This window comes from Gracilinanus agilis, chromosome 3 (genome assembly GCF_016433145.1).
Source record: "Gracilinanus agilis isolate LMUSP501 chromosome 3, AgileGrace, whole genome shotgun sequence".
Classification (NCBI taxonomy): Eukaryota; Metazoa; Chordata; class Mammalia; order Didelphimorphia; family Didelphidae; genus Gracilinanus; species Gracilinanus agilis.
Genome location: NC_058132.1, coordinates 623,463,823 through 623,488,349, shown reverse-complemented (window position 1 = coordinate 623,488,349; position 24,527 = coordinate 623,463,823). Strand labels below are relative to the sequence as shown.

Sequence of the window (24,527 nt, the reverse complement as noted above, 5' to 3'; positions counted from 1 at the left end):
TCACCTATACTAGTCAACTTTTTTTTTCTTAAGTCGACTTCTTTTTATGGATCAATGAGAGGAAGTGGGAAGAAGGGCATTTACAGAACAGGGAAAGAGATAACTGAAAGAATAGTGAACATTGTGGGGTTTATTTCTAGATGGTGATATAAACTCACTGACATCTACAAACAGATATGCTCAAGAATTTATTGCCTACAATTTCACAACATGGAATATCTTATATCTCCTGCCTGACATTATTTGAAATGATTTTTAAAATAAAAATTAATGATGTCAGATTCAATAGCCTTGCTCAACAATAAGATCAATCCTCTTCATTCATCCTCTGCAACTTCAGCACCAGGTCTGGCACATAGTAGGGAATTGAATGAATGTGTTGGATTTAACTGAATTAAAACATGTCCCTCTACCATATTGAACACCTTGATCTCAACTCAGAAAAATAAAAGAATTAGGTCATTTTCTAATGGTAGATCATTGGTATTTTATCTCTTAAAACAGTGAAAAATAAGGAAAAAAAGAACCCTTTCTCTGACACAACAGAGAAGGGTCTCTATATCAGCCTTCAACTACTCCTGACCTTGAGGTCAATCTGCCTCTAAGTCATTGATGGGCAATGTTTTCAAACTACAAGACCTTTGGGAAATGGGATTCTCTGGTATGCTCTAGGATTTAGGAACCCTTGATGTTTACCAAGTTTTCCTTTGAGTCTGATTGAAGTGTTTTTTTTTTTTTTTTTTTTTTTTTTTTTTTTTTTTTTTTTTTGCTGTGATTTAAAGTCATTCTCCTGATTTGCTTTCAGGGAGAATAGTGAATACATGACCATTATTGGTTGGTCATTTTGAACCTTTGACTATTAAGTAAAAGAGACTTTGATAAATATTATTGTCTATGTGCTCTATTGCCCATTTCAGGAAGCTGAATGGCTAAAACATCACAGAGAAAACATTCAGTTCTGTTTTTAAATTTTTTTCTTCAACTTCTCTAGAAAAACAAATTTTCAGTAAATATGTTCAATAATCTCTCTCATTCTTTTTTCTCCTCTGTCCCTTTCCTCCCCTCTCGCCAAGAAGGCAGGTAATATTATATAGATTGTACATATATGGTATGATACATATTTCCCTGTTCATCATATTGTCAGTCTGAATTTTAAGACTAATATTAAACTAACTGTTTAACTTTTTCTTCTTTAGGTCAATACTTATGATTCTTTAGACTATACTTTTCTGGACTATTAATTATTAAGATTCCTTAAAATGTTAAAATCTGTTATGTTTTCATTTTATGTTGTTGTTCAGGTATCTCAATTGTGTCTCACTCTCCCTGACCCCATTTGGAGTTCTCTTGGCAAAGGTACTGGAATTGGTTTGACATTTCCTTCTACAGCACATGTAACAGATGATGAAACCGAGGCAAACAGGGTGAAATGACTTGCCCAGGGTCACACAGCTACTAAGTATGAGTCTAGATTAGAATTCAGGTCTTACTGACACCAGGCTCAATACTTTATCCCCTGTACTACCAAGCTTCTCCTTTCATTTCATTAAGCCTCCTTTTAGAAATACTCAATAACAGACATAATAACTGAGGCCCATAATGCCATACTCAGGATGATTAACTAAAATCAGTAACCTCATTTCGCATGGAATTTTAGCAAAAATACTAAATTTATAACTTCTAACTAATAACATAAACTTGCATCTAGTTTGCTAGCCCTTAGTTGATGAGAAATAGTAAATTAGTAAGAAGTGTGGGTTGATGGTTGCTCGTATCACCAGCCAAACAGGAAATGCAGAAGATAAAAGCACTGAAAACAGAGGATCTGGGTTTATATCTCAGTTCTGTTATTTACTATTAGAATCACCTTAGTGAAATTGTTTTACTAATAGGCAGTGTAGAATAGTGTGCCTTAGGCACCTGATCACAAAATGAGTCATTTCTAAATACGATCCCATGTCCTAAGGAAATGAAAGCCACTGACCTGCTTAGGTAAAAGGATAAAAGGGAGAAAGAGGAAAAAGGGTACAAGGATTTAGAAAAGCACATCTATCTTGGGTCATAGATTATAGGGAAAAATACCTTTATTAGAGAAACCTCAGGGTCTACTTTTACTAAATGGGAGGAGGGGAGAGATAATTTAAAGCTAGACAAGGTTGTTAGTGTCAGGATATATTCTATGTAAGAAGGCAAAACATACGGAAATATATCCTTCACAAATGCCTACATATACATATATGTTTGTATGTATAAATATGCATAATTATATGTAGATATAAACATATAAATAAAATGTAAATATAAAATATATAAAATAGTATATGTGTAATATGTATTTAGATAAAATATGTAAAATATATATTATATATGGGGCAGTTAGGTGGCTCAAAATATTGAACCTAGAGACAAGAGGTCCTGGATTCAAATTTGACCTCAGAGATTTCCTAGCTGTGTGACTCTGGGCAAGCCCATTAATCCCCATTGCCTAGTCCTCATTACAATTTTGCCTTGGAACCAGTATACAGTATTGATTCCAAGAGAGAAGGTAAGGGTTTAAATATAAATATAATATTGTATAATACACTAATATATATAATATAAATAACATATAATAAATACTATACAAACAAACAACTAATAGGCTAAAAAAGACAACTTTTCCTATATAGAAAATTCATCTAAATGGAACTCACTCCTCAGATAACACATGGGTATAAGTACAGAAATAATAGTCCACTTTAACTCATTGTTTTTCAAGGAGTAGCATGCAATGCTGGCATGATTATGGGACGATGATGCCTAATTACATTTGGAATATTGTACACAATTGAGGAAAGCAGATGTTCATTAATATGCTGACCTTAATGGTTTTTTTTCCTGAAAAAATCATTTTCTAGTTAAAGTAAGAATTGCATGGTTTACCTTCGGTTCTCTCAGGGAGTCTCACGCTTTTACCCGTTGCTGTGGTGTTGACAGTCTCTGATGAAGTGCTCAATTTTGTACTGGGATCTCGTTTTGGCTTTGGTGGAGGTTGTCTCCGAGAGCCACAGCTGCTGTCATCATCCGTGCCTCCCACTGAGTGAAGGGATTGAGATCTCACGGAAAAGCCACTTGAACAAGGATGAGGAAGTCTGTCCTGAGGAGCAGGCATGGTCATAAATCCCATACGGAAATGTTTGCCCACATAACTTCCTTCGTGTCCTCGCCCAACTTCTCCACCTATGCTGTAACAAAAAAAGTGGGGTGGGGGGAATCTGTAAGAATCTAATGTAAAAAATTTCCAGAATTATCACTGATGTATACTAGAATACTTCTGAAAAGCTGAGCGTTAACATGTGTCTATAAATGAACTCGTATTTGAAATTAGAATTCGGTTTAGAGTTGGAATTTAGGATTCTCAAACTTGCCTTAATGCATTTTTGCTCTCTTCTTTAATCTACTTGATTACTTCATTGGTGAGGATTTGCAATTTCTTGCCTCCACTAATACAGAATATGACTCTTCTATGAAAGTTTTTATGAGTTATTGTGACTACAATATTCCTTATCCATTATTGACCTGGTGATAATCTTCTCTGAATTTAGACAGTTTCATCTCTACCTGAGTCATATATGAAAACTTCCCTTTTTCATTATTCTGGAAGTTGTATTCTAGTAGTTCTAGATTTGAAAACCCAGGAACATCTCTATACCATAATAAAAAATCGAGTAGTTGATGGAGTTATATTCAGTCCCATTATGGTCTAGAAATGAAAGTGATGTCAATGAAGTTCAAATTCCAATGGGTCTCAGAAAATTGGGAAGACTTAATTCCTAAATACTTATTTTCATAGATTTGAGTCTAGAAAAGACAAGAAATCAATGAGTTGAACTTCATCATTTTAAAGATGAGAAAACTCAAGACCTGAGAGATCCAGCAATTTGCCCCAGGTTATATAAGTAATAGTGTTGGGTTTTTTTTTGTTTGTTTTCTGAGGACTAGGTGGATTAAATTAAAAGACAAGTCAACAGATTTCTTTTACAGAATGACCAGATTTTCAATTATGGCATTCTTTTTTTTTAATTTTAATTTATTTTTTTAAAATATTTTCCATGTTTACATGATTCATTTTCTTTCCCTGCACCCTCCCAGAGCCAACAAGCAATTCTGCTGGGTTGTACAAATGCTATCACTTCATAACTATTTTCATAATATTCATTTTTGCTATAAAGCAATCTTTTAAATCCAAAACCCCATCATATACCATAAATACAAGTGACAAGTATTATGTTTTTCTTTTGTGTTTCTACTCCCATAGTTCTTTCTCTCAATGTGGATAGCATTCTTTCTCCTGGTAGCAAAGTCCATTACATTATATTCTTCCACAATGTTTTACTTTCTGTGTACAATGTTTTTCTGGTTCTGCTCATTTCACTCTGCAGCAACTCATTGAGGTTCTCCCAGTTCTTATGAAAAGCCTCCAGATCATCATTCCTTATGACACAATAGTATTCCATCACCATCATATACACAACTTGTTCAGCCATTTCCCAATCCAGGGGCACCCCCTTGTTTTCCAATTTTTTGTCACTACAAAGAGCACAGCTATGAATATTTTTGTGCAAATACTTTTCATTCTTATCTCTTTGGGGTACAAACTTGGTAGTGATATTGCTGGATCAAAGGGTATGCAATCTCTTAAAGCATTTTGGGCATAACTCCAAATTACCTTCCAGAATGGTTGGATTAATTCACAACTCTGCCAGCAATGCATTAGTGTCCCAAATTTTTGCTGCATCCCCTCCAATATTTATTATTTTCCTTTACTGTCCTATTGGCAAATCTGCTAGGTGTGAGGTGGTACCTCAGAGTTCCTTTGATTTACATTCCTTTAATGAGGAGGAATTTAGAACACTTTTTCATGTGATAATTGACAATTTTGATTTCTTCATCTGAAAACAGCCTATTCATGTCCCTCAACCATTTGTCAGTTGGGAAATGGCTTGATTTCTTGTACAATTGACATAGTTCCTTAAAAATTTGAGAAATTAGTTCTTTGTTAGAGGTTTTTGTCATATATTTTCCCCTTTTTATTGCTTTCCTTCGAATTTTGTTTTCATTGGTTTTGTTTGCACAAAACCTTTTTAATTTAATATAATCAAAATTATTCATTTTACATTTTGTAATGTTCTCTACTTCTTGCTTGATCTTAAATTCCTTCCTTTCCCATACATCTGACAGGTATACTATTCTATGTTCACTTATTTTTTTTTATAATTTCCTTATTTATATTTAAGCCGTTTACCAATTTTGAATTTATCTTGGAAGGTGAAAGACGTTGATCAGCTATAACATTCTTGAAGACAAAAATAAAAATTAAAGTATCCTGTAGAGAGTTCTAGTTGAAACAGCTTGATGTAATAGAAAGTGTCAGAAGGCCTAGGTTCCGATTCCTTCTCTGTCCCTTTCCTTAACTTCCTTTCCTCTTCCCAAACCTTTACTTTCTTCTTATCAATTCTAAGACAGAAGAGTGACCTGGACTCATGTATCAAGGTCAAGTGAATTGCCCAGGATTACTCCTCTAGTAAGTTTCTGAGGCCAGATTTGAACCTAGTACCTCCCAGATCCTCCAACCTCCAAGCCTGGAGCTCTATCCACAGTGTTCCTAATTACTTCTTTAAATAAGCTTTTCTATTTTATTTCTCATTTAAGGACATTCTTGAAGACATTATAGTGGAAGTTTCCCCTTCCCTAATGAATATGAGGCAAAAACAAATTTTGACAAATCACCATTTAGCATTTAGTGATTTGGTGAATCTGTGTTTGAAGCTCTCTTTTAGGAGATAATAAAGTAGCATTAGATTTTTCTTAGCCTTTGCTGATTAAGAAATGGCAGTTTTTAAGTCATTTGTTCAGCCTGGGGATACTATCAGCATTCCAGTGAAACAATGAAATGAAGACATCAATTACTTTGCTAGCAGAGGCAAAAAAAAAAAATTAGGTAAGTAGATAAAGTTCTTTGCCTCATGTGATTCACAGGATTCTAGATTTAAGAGCTGAAAAGCACCAAGGCTGTGTTGTCTGAGGAGCTCATTTTATAGATTTGGAAATTGAGGTCCATAGATGTTGAATGACTGGACCAAATGTCAAATAGGTGGAGGCAGGATTTGAACTGGAGTTCTCTGACAGCAAAACCATTACTCTTTCCTTTATGCTACCTATAAATTTTTAGCATCCTCCAGGTACCATTCCATGTGCTTTCTTTTTCTTTTTGCCATTCCATTACTATCTCTAAGTTATTACTTATATACATGCTGCTTTTTTTCTCTTAAGTTATCTTTCATTATATATATATATATATATATATATATATGTTTTCTCCCTAACTTCCTTTGTGACCTTGGGCAAGTCACCTCCCCTAGCTAAAAATTCCTTATCTGCAAAATAAAATATTAGATTTAGTTAATCTCTTAGGTTTCTTCCAGAAATTATATTACGTGACCCATTTAACATTTCAAAACCATTATTTGAAATGTTTCTTCCTATCCACAAGCATTCTTTCTATGCAGGAAGAAGTAGCAGAGGTGTATAGAATCTGAATGAATTATAAAGATTCAAAGCAGGCTAGAACAAACAAAAATATCCTAAGACCTATTTTTATTGTGGTCATTCTGGAGGGGAGGAAGAGAAACAAAATATACTTGTAACTACACCAGATTTATTCCAGGATCTCTTTATTTACTTATTGTGTGGTGAGGAAATATACTGATTTCTATATTGAATATTTACAAATATTCCAGGACTTCTCATAGCCCTTCTAGGTAAATGAAAGTGGTATGTTGTGTTCTGAGGTCCTCATTTGTGATCTGAAGGGAAATAGTTGACAGGAGGTAAAACAAGGTTGCATAGAAATAATAAAAAATAAATCACATTTACTTAATGTCCAATCTTTGCAAAGTATTATTTTCCTCACTCAGATCTTGTGAGCTAAATATCTGAAGAATACCATCTACATTTTTTTAAACCCTTACCTTCCATCTTGGAGTCAACTATGTATTGGCTCCAAGGCAGAAGAGTGGTAAAGGCTGGGCAATGGGGGTTAAGTAACTTGTCCAGGGTCACACAACTGGGAAGTGTCTGAGGCCAGATTTGAACCCAGGACCTCCTGTTTCTAGTCTTGGCTCTCAAGCCACTGAGTTACCCAGCTGTGCCCCCCCCCCATCTACACTTTTTAGATGAGAAAAGTGAGGTTCAGAAAATTATTTTACTCAGGTTAAAAAGTATTTTACTCAACGTGATGAAACTGGAAAGCATGAAGTTTTGGACTTCAAAGCCAGGTTCCCCTTTTTAATTTTATCTTTATTATTTTTTAAACCCTCACCTTCCATTTTAGGATCCATACTGTGTATTGATTACAAGGCAGAAGAGTGATAAGAGCTAGGCAATGAGAGTTAAGTGATTTCCCAAGGGTCACAGAACTAGGAAGTATTTGAGGTCAAATTTGAACCCAGGACCTCCTCTTTCTGGGACAATCTTTTAATCCAAAAAGCTACCTAGCTGACCCTGTCAGGTTCCTCTTGAATTTAGCTTTAGTCCTCGCCACTTTCTCACACTTGACTATGGTATAATTCAGACATTCTTTAAAAAGGCAGGAACTCTGGACTTTGCATAAAGAGAAATATCCATGCTAGGGTCCAAATCCTGCTTCAGACATTTAAATATCCTAAATCATTTTCATTCATTCAGCTTCATATTCCTCATCCATAAAATGGACCCATCAATAATTGCACTTCCCAGTTGAGAAAACTAAAGGTGATCGTATGTGTGTGTGTGTGTGTGTGTGTGTGTGTGTGTATACACACACACACACCCTCTAGTTTATATGTGTGAGTGTGCCTATACTTTATATGGATAAAGTACTTCAAAATTTTAATGGCTATATCATTCACTTTATCAATATGATTTATGCATGCACGTTTATACCTTAATCCTATACATTCTTGAATGTGTGTACATTTCAAAATGACCTGACAAACTTTCCAGCCATTAACTATCTTTTGATTAAATTACAAAGATTTAGGATGGTAGGTGGAGGAAGGTGATGAAACTCTTTTTCTCAGTTCCATAAGTGGCAAAGTTTGTGAAACCTCATGTGTCTCATTCATTCCCCCTTATATTCTAGAAATATGGAACTGATCGCCCCATTCTATTTCTCCCTGTTCACATCCCATTGAGTATATACCATTCAGTTCTGAGCATCCTATTTTGGGAAGAAAGTTACTAAATTGGAGAATATCTGTCCAAAGAGGATGCCAAATAAGAATTTGTTGAAAGAATATGTTTAGCCTGGAAAGAAGATTCAGAGAACTCAATAGCTGTCTTAGCTATTTGAAATCCAGTCATATGGAAGAAGTATTACATTTATTCCATTTGGCTTCAGAAGGCAGAAACCCGCATCAGTGGAGAGAAATAGCAAAAACAGAAGAAAAAAATGAGTTTGAGGTAGAGAAGAGAAACTGGCAAACACGGTTAAATGGCTTGTAAAAGATCTCACAGCTAGTAAGATTCTGAGACCAGAATTGAACTCAGGAAAATGAGTTCTCTCTCCATTGTGCCACCTAGCTTCCTGTCTGACACATATTAGGAGCCAAATAATGTTTATTGATTAATTATCTGAATGACTTCATGCATTCTACAATCCAGCCAAAACTGGCTTTCGTAGTATGCTTCTTTCAAGACCCCAAATCTCCACCCTCTAAGCCTTTGCACTAACTGTCTCCCATACTTGGATTGAACTTCTTACTCATAGCAGCTTCTTAGAATCTGTTTTGTTCAAGGATCAATTCAGATACTAACTTCTATATGAATCTTTTCTGTTTCCTCAGATTATATTTCTTCCTTCTCCTTCTAAAAATTATGCTATATAATGAAATATATTGTATGCATGTTTGTCTTCATGTTGCCTCATCCAGCTTTGTGGCAAACTCCATAAGGTACAGTTTATTTCATTGTTGCGTTTGTGTCCCTAGAACCTTGCATATGGCAACTGTGCCAATAAATGCTTCTTGAACTGCTTGTGACAATAATAATGTTAAATGAAAATTGTCCTAACATAAGAAGTACAAAGTTTGGCTCAAAATTATTTAGAGATGTCTTTCTTTTTGGGGGGTTATCTTAAACAGAAGGCATTTTTAATATATAAAATGATGAGAACCTCAAATATAGTATAGAATAGATATTGGAATTTCTTAGTGGTATAGTGACATTAAAAAAGCATACTTTAACCTATAGACATTGTAGACATTAAAAGTGTTTGTCTCTAGGCACAGTGGATGGACTTAAATCTTACTTTACTCTTCTTTTTTTAAACTAGTTCTTCTATCACTGAATAAATATTGTGGGATAAGGAAAGAACAAAGCAAGTTTTTGCAATTCAATTTTATGCCTCTTTCAAATTACTTCTATCCTTTGTAATAAGTTCAATATTCCAGCAGGAACAATAAGGAAAGATGATTTTTTATTTTTTTTTATTTCTTTGCATTAAATGGTTATGATAATTACATGATTATTGTAGAAGCAAATGAACTAGAAGGAAATAAGCAATAGCTGAGGAACTCAGATTCTCAATATTATTTCAAAGAAGCCTACTAGTCAATCCAGTCAAGGTCATCATCTTTAGCACTAGTTCATTTTTTTAATCCAATCATATTCTTAATCATCAGCTTTATTTCATTCAAAAAATCATTGATCCCAGTTTTACATGATTTAATATTGTATTAAGAAGAGAAGGCATTAGGTGAGAACAAGGGCAGGGGAAGCATAGAGCATCACATTTGCTAATCCCAAGACTGAAGCAAATGAATGACTATCTGGGGTATTTTCTACATTTTCCATGAATGAAGGGCAAAAGGTTTAAGGGTCAAAACCAAGTGCAATTGTCCTTCTGAGACCTTTCCATGTCAAGAAATCAGTCAATATTCCCTATATCTCATCAGAATGGATTTAACAATCTAATCCTGGTAGCTACAATAGGAAAAGACATGCTTGACATGAATGAGACAGAAGCTAAACCTTACAAAATGCTAGCTCATCAAAAGGAAAGGGATAGAATACAAGCAGGCTGACTGACAAAGCTTGGATAAAGCCTTGGGCAGAGAAAAACAAAAAAACCAGAAGGGAGACACGTAAAACAACAAGGTAAAATAAATAGATAAACCAGAAAAGATCATAAAACAATGCACAAATAAAATGCAAAAATTAGCCTAAAATGTTTCACTGAAAAAGAAGAAAAAGGTAAATCCTATTCCTAGAAAATTATGGAATAAAATAAACAAAGCCTAAGTTATTTGAAAAGGGAACAAATCAAATATTCTAATGAATCTTTTCTAGAAAATGGGCTATTTCTTCCAGGGACATAGAGTGGAACCAAGTGTTTTGTCTTTGCAAAACAATATCTAGACCATATCCTCTCATAAATTTACTCCAGGAGGCCAACTAAAAAGTTCTTATATTCACATTGTATGCCCATAGGATTTATTCTATAATCTTGAACATTTATTCTATAATCTTAAAATCTAAAAAATGAAGTAAGGATGAGAAATAGAACTAAAAGAGTGGAAACTGAGCTCATATTCTGAAAAATAAAAAAGAAAATATGGTCCTCACAAATGCAAATCTGGATAAAAAATTGCTAACACATAGTCAAAGGCCATAGCAATGGGCAGAAACAGTAACAAAACATATATATTGTATAATTCACAGTGGGTGACTCTGAAGTTATGGTGGATAGAAATAATTTAGCAACATATTTTAACCAGTAGAGAAAAAAACAAACATCATAAAGTGAAATTGTTGTTTCACTTTCTTGGTGAAACAACAAAATACATATGTTTGCTTTTTAAAAATACCAAACAGAACCAATTACTGGTTGATAAAATCCGTACTTCACCAACAAAAAAACATAACTTACCTAGGAATATATAGTTTAAAACTTAGAATTTCCAAATCAATAAGCAATCATTATAATTAGTCAAGAGAGACTATTAGGTTATTAACATCCATTCAAATAGCATAGGACTATTAGTGATCTATGAGTTTAGAACATATTTCATAAAATGAATAAAATCAGAATGAATTCCAGAATAGCATATCTTGGAAAACTGAATCCATTCAAAGAAAAATTTGGTCCAAGAATGGAAATTAGACTTCTACATATGTGTGTGCATATGTATGTGTACATACACATAACATATATATGTGTATATACATACACATGCTCACATATATGGACATCTATATGTTTGTGGTATAGATGTCTAATATATATTAATATGTCTAATATGTAATTATTAACATATATCTATAATATCAAATACATTGTTATATATACAAACCTACATATATGTAAAATGTAGATATAAATCATATATGATTGTCAAATAATGCATATACAAAAATGATTGTATATTGATAAATATAAAAATATAAAAATGTTTCTATAACAATATTATTTCCTTTGTAGCTAATAGTTTTTTTCATGATTAATTGCAGTGATCCTATCTCTGGGTCTAGTTCTCCATCCACTAAGCAACCTAGCCTCCCAAGTACTTTTCTTTAGGTAATCCTGTACAAGTAACTTCATCATGTTTGCCTCAGTTTCCTCATTTGTCAAACAAATTGGAGAAAAAAATGTCAATCTATGCCAGTATCTTTGCCAAGAAAACTTCAAATGAGATCACAAAGAACCAGATAAACTAAAAACAACAGGAACAAAAACTAGATCCCAAACAATCAGTGGCTCAATCTATAAATCATAGACACAATTAATTATACTATGTAAAGGTTAATGGCAAAAATGAATTAAAATGAAAAAAAAATCTGGAGAATAGATCTACAGCAATTTTCAAAGGAAAGTTTATATCACTAAAAACTTAGTCATGAAAGAAAAAATATTATTTGACTAAACCTGGATTTGGAGGAAAACTACAAATTTACAAATAAGCCTAAAATAAACATGAATGAATATATAAAAATGAAAGTAAAAAAAAAAGGATTATGACAAATGATTAACCAAAAAAAGAGATTTTAAATTTCTTAATTAAAAATAAACTCAATAAATTATTAACTAGCTGTTTTCCAAAGAAGGTTAACTAAGTGGTGCAGTGAATAGAGTGCTAGCCTTAGTGTCAGAAAGATTCATCTTCTGAGTTCAAATCAGATTTTTCAGATGCTGGCTGGGTGATTCTGGGCAAATCAATTAACTTCATTTATGTCAATTTCCTCATCTGTAAAATGATCTAGAGAAGGAAATATAGCAAATCACTCTAGTATGTTTGTCAAGAAAATCCCAGGCAGCAGCTGGGTGTTTCAATGGATTGAGAGCCAGACTTAGAAAAGGAAGGTCCTAGGTTCAAATTTGACCTCAGACACTTCCTAACGGTGTGACCCTGGGCAAGTCACTTAACCCCCATTGCCTAGCCTTTATGGATCTTTTACTTTAGAAGCAATACACAGTAGTGATTGTAAAACTGAAAGTAAGGGTTTGGGGGAAAAAAAGAAAATCCCAAATTAGGTTGTAAAGAGTCAAACATGACTGAACTATTAGAATCTGAGGTACATTGCTTTTAATGCTATCTGTCTCAGTTTCATCATCTGTAAAATGAGGTGGAATAGGAAGTGGCAAACTATTCTATTTTCTTTGCCAAGAAAACCCCACATGGTGTCATAGAGTCAGACACAACAACTGAAATGACTCAACAACAACATTTCCTTAGAATAAAAAAAAAAACCTAGAATGAGCAAAATAAATAAATGAGAAAAATTCACTCTATATCATGAACAGAGAAGAAATTTAAAGTATCCATAGAAATTATGATACAATGCAGACTAGAAGAACTGGAGACCCAAAGGAGACAGAGACAAACAAAGAGAGAAAAGAAAAAGACTTACAGAGACAGCGACAGAGGAAAAGAAAGACAGAAAGAGAGACAGAGACAGACAGACAGAGAAGGCAGATATGCCAAGTGATATGGTAAATCAATTTCAATCACCACCTCTGCTCAGAACCAATAATAACCTAGGACTATCTGTTCATGGTTCAATCATACTTACTTTTCTTTTCAACTGATTTTTCTAGTACTATGGGTCTTGGCTCAGATCCTTTTGACCTTGTTCCTTCTCCAGGTAATGTATGCCAGGTATTGGAAGGCGCCTTCATTTTAAACAAATTTCTTAGGATATCGCCAAGTTAATAGCAAAATAGATTTGATTGATTTAAAGTGTATAGATGCTGTTTACATTCAACTCAGATTAAGTGATTTAATCAAGAAGATTTCTTACTTTACAAAAGAAATTCATTTTAGTGGATGGGGTGCTCAGTAGAGCCCCAGCATTAGAAAAGACGTAGAAGGAATATAGTAGCTATATTCTAGAATGATAATAACTGTCATACAGAAGATTAGATTAGTTCTCTTCAGAGCAGAATTCAAAACTAGGAGTAAAAATTTAAACAGATTCAAAGAAGGAGATTTAAATCCTATGCAAGGAAATACTTTTTATTGATAACAATCATGAAAAAGCAAAATAAGCTTCCTCTAGACATAAGTTTGTACTTAATATATTTGAGGGACAGATGACTTGTTCCTTATTGGAGATAATGAAAAGAGGACTGCCTTTTGGATAGTTATAGGGTAAACTAAATCACCTCTGGAATCCTTCCTAATTTTGAGATTCTGTAATTCCAAATTACAATGTCCCTGATTTCTCAAGGGTAATGTGAATAGAGCTAGCTTATTCTGTCTAGAGAAAGACTTAAACATGGATAGAGAAGACATTTCTTGTTTTTGAGTCATTTCAGTTGTGTCAGACCTCATAAGACATTTTCCTTAACAAAAATAATGAGTGGTTTGTCATTTCCTCCTCTACCTCATCCTACAGAAGAGGAACAAACATTTTAGAGATGATTGCAAACAGGGTTAAGTAACTTTACCAGGGTAATGCAGCCATGAAGTGTATAAAGTCAGATTTGAACTAAAGAAAATGAGTCTCCCTGACTTCAATCCTGATTCTCTAACCACTGCACTACCTAACTGTTCAAAGGTAAAATATTATGATATATTTATCATCCCAGAAGTAGCCAAAGTACATTAAAAAAAACTTAGACAGTGGACCTGGATATCAGAAGATGAATTTTTTTTCAGTCCACAGTGTCTCAAATTTCCTAGTCGGGTATAGAAGGGAAAAGATTTGTGTCTGTCAATGGAATAATCATTGTGAAAAAGAAAAATCATAGATCTTATTAGGTATTAAAGAAGAAAACAATTTTTAAGGGTTTTTTTGCATGTCGAAGTATAATAGTTTATTTTATTTTAATAAGATTTTGATGACTTAAATACAATCATTTCCAAACACACACTCTAAACACAGAAACTGACCTTTCATCACAAAAGATAAAAGTAATTTTATAAAATTATTAAAATGCTCTTTCTAAAAGATAAAAGTCATCAAGCTAATCTAATGGAAACAGTTACTACATCTGTAAATATATACAACATTCCATCTCTATCTCTTCTTTATTGAAGGTCAGAGGCATTTTTGTTGTTGTTCTATGGGACCAAGATTGTTCTTTGCAATTATTTTTAATTTATGATTTGCTTTTCTTTGAGTCTTCTTAAAATTTTTATCATTAATGTAATTATGTATATGATCTCCTGGTTCTGATAATTTAATTTCATATTATATTATATAATTCTTCTTATGTTTCTCTGAATTCTTCATGATTCTGACATTTTAGACAATCAACTACTTGTATCTTCCATTAATACTTCACATGGTATCTTGCTAATGCTAGGAAAATACTTAACATGTTTAATCAATTTTACATAATATCCTCTTACTTATCTGTGTTATTAAATCACTAGGCAAAATAAACCATAAGGAATTATTTGGAGACTCTTCTCTAATACTTGAAAATGACTCAACATATCCAAGTAGTGATATATGTGCACTCTAAAGGAGAGAAGACTTTAAAGAAGAACTAGTAGAAATAAGTATCTCCCTGATATCACTTCAATACTTAAAACAGGAATTGGAGCTTGGATCCTTCTCTCGACTAACAATATGTTACATTCCCTGTTTTTGCATTGCAAACATATCTTTGTGAGGTAGAATATGCTTTGCACATAGTAAGGATTTATTTTCTATTGAACTGAAAATAATCGAAGCAAAATACTGAATGAAAGAATCCAATCACAAAGAAAGTCTAGGATAACCAAGATGAGAGCATTCTGACAAACATGTCCTTTCAGAGGTCATGTAGATTAAGCACAAAAGTTTAGAGTCCAAACCAGGCAGGCTTGCAGAGATCAGGATATACATGGAGACTAAGAGTCTAATGTGTAATGAGTATAATGAATCTGAAATGAGGTCAACAGAATAGGAGGGAGAAAATAAGACAGAAAGTCGAGAGTCCAAGTAAATAATCAGTAACTAGCAGAATTACAGGAACTAAAGAAAGATAGCACAGAAAGGAAGATAATAGGTGGAAGGGTTCCAATAACAAGATGAATTTTGATCACTGAACTCTTCATAATCAGGTCCAGAGATGGCAGCAGGAACCAATCTCAGAGTGGTTAACATGGAGGTTGGGTAGAAAGAGGAAATCAGTAGCTTATGACAAACAGAACCTGATATGCTTATTACTACTCTCGGTATATAAAATTACAAAACATATACCATTTTATCAGGGAAAGGATTTCTGGACTCACTAAATATTAAATTATATTACATTCATTGGCCATTATGGTTGGTTAGGAGAATCTGGACATATTACTTCATCAGAAATCTCCTAGAGAAGTAAATTAATCTTCTTGAATCTAAAGCCAACCCCTCCTAAGAGTACAAAATTAAAAAGGTTTATTTTTCCAAATTTAACCAGGATTATCTTGCAGCTGATGTCTACATGCCCAGTGACAGACCATGTCATCAAACTCTATTTTAAAGTACAAAGGAAAACCTCGAAAGTATGAGATTAGACTGTGAATTAGCCTGAAGAAGGAAGAGGATTATTTTTGTAGATGATTTATAAATAGCTATTATCATACTTTTCAACTAAGTCACTGATTAAAGGGCAAATCATTGGTATCTGATAGCACTTACATGTTATTTTTAGGGCTTCTTGTCATCTTGAATCTTATTTTCAGGGTCATTTTATTGACTCCAAAATTTTAGTACCAGAGTGCACTGGTGAATAATTGTCAGTCTCTAAAGAGCTCACTGTCGCAAAACCTTGTCTACACACAGTAGAGTTTGCCTGGATAGTTAGGTAGCATAGTGAATAGAATGATGGCACCAGAGTCAAATTAAATTATATTAAAATCAAATTATAATCTGATCTCAGACCCTTACTAGCTGTGTGAACTGGGCAAGTCACTTAACCTATTTGCCTCGGTTTGTCTCCATTTCTTAATCTGTAAAGTGAGCTGGAGAAGGAAATGGCAAACCATTCCAGCATCTTTGCCAACAAAACCCCCAATAAAGGATCACAAGGAATCAAATACAACTGAACAACAACAGTAACAAGTGTTTAATTCTTTTAAGCAGAAAAATAAAATGCTCATTCACATTAATAGAGTCAGTGAAGCTTGTCTGAATCCTATCTCTAGTCTCTATGTGACCTTGGGAAAGTCAATTAAACCTTCATGAGCCAAAGTTTCACATCTATTAAAAAAAGTATATTGAACATGATCTCTAAGGTCAAATCCCAACTCTAGAATCTATGAGTCCATAGGACACACAAAGGATTGAATCAGATTCTTTTTTTGAAATTATCTTAAAAAGTGCCTCAATTTTCTTTAGACCCTATCTCATAAAGCTGATAAAGGAGTAGAATAAAACATAGGAGTCTCTCAAACCATGCTTAAAATGCAAATGAACGAGGTGAATGACTCATATTGCTTTTTTTCCCCTCTCAAATCCATCTGAATTAATGATCTGATGCTTTTTCCTGGGAAATGCTTCCCCTAAGAGGGACACTGGCTGAAAAGAAATCACAACCTCTGAGAAGTATGATTGACAGGGGCAAAATGCCTCCTCTAAAAGTGACATTGATGCTGCCCTCTGTTTGCAGTTGGGTGATAAACAAGACAATGTTTTTCAATAGACATGGCCCTAGGAGATGCGGGATGAAAAGCAGAAGGGAATCCATCTTTCAGGCCACATGCACCTCTGCCCTCTTCAAGCACACAATTGTGAAAAGGCAACATATCTACTAAAAGAATACATTGGGAACCATGTTTCAATGGTATTCTTGAATTACCAAAAAATTGTCTTCTAAGGAGTTCTTTTTGTTCAGTAATGAAGCCCTGGTCGGCCCCAGACAAGCCTTTTTCACTGGTATCGGAAAGAAACCAACTGACAGCCTAGGACACTGAGAGATGACATTGGCATCCAGAAATGTAACCAGTGAATAAAGTGAGGCCATTCCTCCAAATCTAACTTCATTTACTAATTAGATGCATGTGGTCTATTAATAAAGGAGAGATATATCATGTGGCTGGGCTGGCAAGATACCCAGTGGGTCCTGACCAATCTCATACACAGAAAATGTCTTTCTGATTGATGGTGTATTTGGACCTCCTTTGGCAGCCTGGATTGGTCGATATTTTAGAAGATGAGGTGGACTTAGAGCTCTGAACACTGCTTCTATTACTTCATCACACTGAAGGACTTTTCTTTAGGTGGGTGGATCTGTACAGCTTCACTAAGCTAGGAGAATATGGCTGACCTGCCCTTCTCTATCTTATTATTATTTAAGGCTGTGAACAGGGAAATTCCCTTAAATTTCCCTTAAAGTAATGGGGTATCATCTAGATTATGAAACCCAGCTTCCTCTAGCAATTTTTGGCTACAAAAACATTGTCTCAATCAATTTTTAGTGCCTTTTCCCCCTATTATAGGCTTGGTGACCCCAATTCTCTATATTTTTAAAAAATACATAAAAGGAAAGTTTTTTTCAAGTGCCTTAGGAAGGTGGAATTTTTTTGTTTGTTTTATCTTGTTTTGTTTTATTTTGAGAGAGAGGTATTCTCCCTGCCTTTAATAAAAGACAAAAGTCCCAGGCCAGTTATATGCCTTGAAGCCTGGGAGTAATTACATTAGCTTGAGAACTGAACTGTTTGACCTTCAGAAGTTAGGGTTTGACAAAATGAAAGGATTCACATAGAAATATTGCTAATGAATAATACAGCTCAATATTAATTTTCCTCATGACTTAAATAACTCAGAGACACATAGGCACACATAGCACTGAGTTCATGTGTCAAAGGTGGCAAGGCTTGAACATAGATCTTACCAAAGGTGATCAGTTACTTATCGACTTCACTGGTAATCCTATCTACTATCAATTCCATCTCTAAAGAACAGTCCCATTGTATTAATATTCCAGGGCATTCTTAAATTGATTTTTTGCTTTAAATTACTTAATATGCCTATCCATAATTTCTATGCTTTTTCCTTTTCCCATCTCTTTTCTTATTTTATTTTCCTTTTTCCTTTCTCTTTTTTCCACTCCATCTCTGTTCCTTTAGGAGAAAATTAATATTGTTGTTCATCATTCATTTTTTTAAACCTGACCTTCTGTCTTAGAATCAATATTGATTCTAGAGCAGAAGAGTGGTAAGGACTAGACAATGGGGGTTACGTGACATGTTCAGGATCACACAGCTAGGACATTCTTCATTTTGTAAGGGGAGCAATGATGTCAGGAGAGTGATGTCTTGACTTGCATATGAATTAGACTTTAGTGAGGCTGAGCTTTACAGGGTTTTTGACCTCACTCTCTCTTCCAGAGTCATTGAAGTCAGGCCAGTAGCAAGACAAAACTCATGATTACTGTCTACAGTCCAGGATGCAGTGAAAGATAATGTTTTATATGTCTAAGTTCTCCACAGTCCTTGATCCTGCTACTTTAATGGCCATTGGAAGAAATTGTTCTCCTCTGCCCATTCCTGTAAGGAAGTCTTCATATGCTTTAGGTAAACATCCCACCTAACTCACCACTGGTGAGAGCTAGGTTATAAGTGGACATCAAAGGTGGACAAGCGGCTTTGAAAAAGTTATAGCAAGCCCTCATACTGTAGGTGCTAGTCCTCTCTGAACATCCCATACACTCCATGAAATTCTTTTTTTTTTTTTTAAACCTTATTGGGGCAGCTACGTGGTTCAGGGGACTGAGAGACATGCATACGGATGGGTGATCCTGAGTTTACATCCTAGCTGGGTGACCATGGATAAGTCACTTAACCACCATTGTCTAGTACTTACATCTCTTTTGCCTTAGACCCAAAATACAGTACTAATTCTAAGATGAAATCTAATAGGTTGTTTTTGTTTGTTTGTTTTAAACACTTACCTTGTACTTTTGAATCAATACTGTGTATTGGTTCCGAGCAGAAAGACAGAAAGGACTAGGCAATGGATGGGTTAAGTGACTTGTCCAACATCATGCTGCTAGGAATTATCTGAGGCCAGATTTGATCCGGACCTCCCATCTCTAGATCTGGCTCTTAATGCACTGAGCCACCTAGCTGTGTCCATCCCATGAAATTCTTAAAAGCAAAATCAAGTAAGCAGAACTGGGAACCAATATTCCCAAAGACTGCAACAAGGCAAATAGAAGAACATAAAGAAATATCTATAGTAAAGCATAAAGGCTATTTTGACTCCCCAAGATAGAATGAGGAGACCCCCTCACTTGGTTCTTTGCAGAAATGAGGGACTATAAATGTGAAATACTCCATAGAATATTAGCACTTATATGCATTTAATTTTCCTGGACTTTTTTTTTTCTTTTTAAAATTCTTTATTATGGGAGCAGCTAGATGTCTCACTAGATTGAGACAGGCATGGGTGCAAATTTGGCCTCACATACTTCCTAACTCTGTGAGCCTAGGCAAGTCACTTAACTCCCATTACCTTGCCCTTAACTGCTTTTCTTCCTTAGAATTAATATACAGTATTGGTTCTAAAGCACTAGGTGGGGTTTTTTTTTAATTCTTTATTATAAGGGAGAGGTCTTCAGAATGGATAGGGGCATAGAGGTATATGTTCAGTAATGTACTTGATAGAAAATGAAAAATATATCAATAAAATTAGTTTTTTCTTGTTTTTTAACAATGATATTATCAATAAGTATCATGATTTAAGGGAAAGAACATATCATGAATCTAAAAGACATCTAACAAAATAGAGGACAAAGGGAGAATATATATAGTAAAACATTAGCAGTCTGAAAGGATATAGCTAGTCATTTTGATAATTGAATCCATACACTTCTATAATTCATTGCACAGGTATCAAATAAGCATTCCAAGAATAAAGGTTCAACACCTTTGCAATTCCCCATCTCCATCTGCTTATACCTTTTTCCTCCAAGACTCAGTACAGGGAACTATTTCCTCCATGAGGTCTATCCTCTTCCGCATAGCTAGAGCGATGTCTCCTCTCTCAATTACTCAGGAAGCTGTTTGGCTCATCTTCTGCACTTAATCATTTTTCAATTTTTATTTTAGACTTTTGGAAACATGTCATTTTTCCTATTAGGTCCTATATTTCTTAAGAACAGAGTCTGTGTCTCCAGTACCTAGCATGTGCCCCAGTTTGGCCATTTTCTAGGGCCTGCCCTCCCTCATAAAATCTTGTTATAGACTTTTTTTTCCCTTTTCTACACCATCAAAATTGACTTAGTAGCTAGTTTTGTGTCTCTTTCCTAGTAATTTGAAAAATGAATCCCTATCCAAGGGATGATGGGTGTTAAGAAGGTCTAATGAATGAATGTTATCTTTCCTAAGTGCTAAATTTTGGCCAGGTTTGGAAAAACATTATGAAAACAAGTAGGTTTTTGTTTTGTTTTTGTTTTTTTTTCCCTCTAAACTCTTACCTTCCATATTAGAACTGTTACTAAGTATTAGTTCCAAGGCACAAGAACAGTAAGGGCTAGGCAAGGGGACTTAAGTGACTTGCCCAGGGTCACACAGCTAAGATGTAACTCTCTATCCACTGAGACACTTGCTGTTCTGGCAGTTAATCTTAATGATGAGAATTTTGTGAGAGATATTTTGGGGAAGATGTACTTAAATAAAGCAATGAAGTTGCCTCCTTGCTCCAATTACGGAGATATCCCAATGAAATTCACTCTTATTTAAGAATGAGTAGATTATACCCCTGAGGTCTAAGCAGAGAGAACATTTCCCTTGGGGGATGACCTCATAGTCCATATTGATCAAAGAAAGTGCAAAGATGATGTTATTTAAAAAGAAAACAATAAGAAAGGAACAAAAAAGTCATAAATGCAGGGAAAGTAGAATAGATGTGAAAACTTTTGCTGTTGTTCTAGAAATCATCTATGATGTTAGTAAAATGAATAACATAATTTAGTATCATCCTATTTGTTTTTAAGGATAACAATTCTTAATAACTTTCCTGAATCCACAATATGTTTATTTCTTGCCTCAGGATCAAGCATTTATTTTGGGTACTTCATTTCCTTAGTGAGATATTTATTTTCTTCCTTCATGTTCTGATATCTTAAGACTTTTACATTCTTCAGACATCAATTTCCTCTCTTTTGTTGTTTATTGAAGCTTACTGAATATTAAAGCCAAGTATTAAAAATGGGACTTGCATACAGGTTTCCTTGTTGTCTGCAAATGGCTACCTATCTCTTAAAAAAAAAAAAAAAGAAAGATGCATTCTCCCTTGGTAAGAGAAGTCAGGTCCCACTAAGTGCTATCCTGAGCCACTTCTCTTTCTTTTTCCTTTTCTTTTTCTATTACTCCTTGTGCATCTCTTTATGATTCTGTGCCTCTGTTTCTCTGTCTCTATTTTTCTATTTGTCTATGTCTCTCTATCTCTATCTGAATGTCTGTCTGTCTGTCACTTTCTATTCTCACCCCTCCATAAATCACGAATCTACCCCAGCACTTCCCTGGTGAACTCATAATACCCATATCATATACCAGAACTCTTCAGCTCAACTTTTTTCCCTTGTCATATAACTGCAGATCAGTAGCATCTCATCCCTTCTCTCTCTCTGCCTCCATCTGTACAACAGGGCCTTTAATGATGACTATCCTCCCCAGACAGCTGTTAAGGAAAACACAGTTTAACCACATTAATGCATTCTGCCAATATGAACAACAGAAAGAGCTTCTGCTGTAGCTGCTACTGAAGAAGTTTCGAAACTAAGGAAAATGGATGAAATTTAAAGTACCCTGGAAGAAAATTGATGAGTTTTCTTTGTTTTGGCATTATATTCTTGGACTTTTTTTTTTTTAAATCATGAAATCAGAGAGTAAGAGTTGGAAGGGGTCTTAGAGGGTTTCTTTTTCAACCTCATTATTTGTTGTTGAGTTGTTTTAGTAGTGTCTCACTTTCTTTAAATCAATTTGGGGTTTTCTTGGCAGAGATACTGAAATATTTTGTCATTTCCTTCTCCATCTCATTTTACAGATGAGGAAATCGAGGCACAAATTAAATGATATACTTAAGGTCACACAGTTTAATAAGTGTCTGAGGCCACATTTGAAATGAGAAAGAGGAGTCTTCTTTACTTCATTAACAGAATTCTATCTACTGTGCCACCTATCTTCCCTGTAAACACTTTATATAGCTTCATATTTAATTCTCTAGGTGCCTAATTTATCCACTACTCTGATCTAGAATATAAGCTATTTGATGGCAGGAATAATTTTTTATTGAAATGTTCTCCATTGGTCCATAGGACTTAGCAAATTACCTGGCACATAGTAGGTGCTAAATAAATGTCTAAGTGAACTGTTGAATTGGAGTTTTCATTTTTGCTTTTGGAAATATAATGGAAAAAATAATTCTTATTTGTCTTTTTGTGACCTCTCTAGATGTAAATTTGCGTAAGTGCTCAAAAAATATAAACTTCGAGATGGTTAGAAATTTTATTTCAGCATTTGCTTAACATAACAATCATTCATAACTTAATTATTGAACAAAAAAAATTAGTTATGAGGGAGGCAGTGTGGCCTACTGAAAAGTGACCTAGACTCAGTCAAAAAACTATGGTGCTCTATTACTGGTTGTATGTATGATCTTTTCTGTGATAACAAAACCTCTTAGAGCCTTGGTTTTCTCCACTGTAAAACTGAATAGAAAAAATGAGCCCACTCACTCACAGAGAGTTGTTTGGCTCTAATGTCAACTTGATACTTACTTGTCAACCTCTCTGGGTCTCACATTCTTCCTGTGTAAAATGACGTTATTGGACAACACAGCCTCTGAAATCTAGTGAGCTCTAAGCTCTGTGAACAATGATCCAAACAAAATACTATATTAAAAAGTTTAAAAACTGCAAAAAATGCTAACTAAATATAAATTATTTGTAATAAGAGTGCTGAAATGAGTTCAAAGACCTAAATTCAAGTTTTAGTTTGGGGATTTGCTACTTGAGTAACAGTATATAAACCATCTTTTGGGTTCTCCATTTACTCAACTGATAGGGTTGAACTAGATAGCTAATGTTCTTCAAATTTCTGATACTCTATTTTTACTTGGAAAGAAAGTTAACTATTTTTTCACCCAGTATTTTCCATTTAGGCTTCCCTCATAAAGGTAAATTTCTGAAGATAAAAGACTAAATTGTAATAATGACTATACCTAGAACAAGTTTCCTGAAAGAAACATCTTTTGGAGAATTGTTTTTATTCAATTTGACAAGTGTTTTCAAGATTAGCATAAATTATATCATTATGGACACTCTTATGTCAAACTAAATGTAGATTATTTAATTATTTTGATATCTATGAATAGGATTTTTCTGTCCTTGAAGCTAATTAAGTTGAAGGAGCTAATTGTTTTAGATATAGTAACTCAACAAGTTAATACTATGAAAAGACTAGTCAGGATGAACATTTTATAATTGTTCTTATACTTGGGGGATTCAGAAATACTGAAAGAATGTTTTCTTCAAAAATGAAAATTTCTGTCTTATGCATTTTTCTATCCTGATCAATCTGTGTCTTAGTAAATATATATTATGGCCTTGCTTGAGGAAGCAAGAAATTAAATTATTTGTTCAAGGTCCCATGGTTAATTTTCACAGGCAACATTTGGTCACGGCCCTCTTGATGCTAAATCCTAGCATCTTATAAACAACATACTGAATTCATATTTAAGATATGCTTTATCCAAAAATTAGAATAGAATACAACATGATTTGAAAACAATATCTTACCTCTATTGCAAGTCTTTGATTATAAATCAGGGTTCAATGTTTATAACTAATGAACATATGTGGCCTGGGACTGATTGTATAACATTACAAAAAATGTATATAATATCTTCTAGGTAAAAGGGAAGTTTTGAATTATACCAGACAGAACACTGAATTTAGAATTTCAAAAGTTAAAATTCTGGTTCTGCTACTTTTCTATGTTACCTTGATCTTGTCACTAACATTTTCATGATATTGATGATCTCCTTGTCTATAAAATAATCAAATTGGACTAGATGCCATCCAGTGT

The 24,527-nt window shown here is 34.1% G+C and overlaps 1 protein-coding gene across 1 annotated transcript in view; it reads right to left on the bottom strand.

Moving 5' to 3' along the window:
* NYAP2 (neuronal tyrosine-phosphorylated phosphoinositide-3-kinase adaptor 2) overlaps positions 1–24,527 on the bottom strand; it is a 336,968-nt gene that overhangs the window by 172,120 nt on the left and 140,321 nt on the right. The window contains exon 2 of the mRNA XM_044670792.1: positions 2,923–3,224. Coding sequence (XP_044526727.1) covers positions 2,923–3,224 — 302 coding nt within the window. The remainder of the gene's footprint in view (positions 1–2,922; positions 3,225–24,527) is intronic.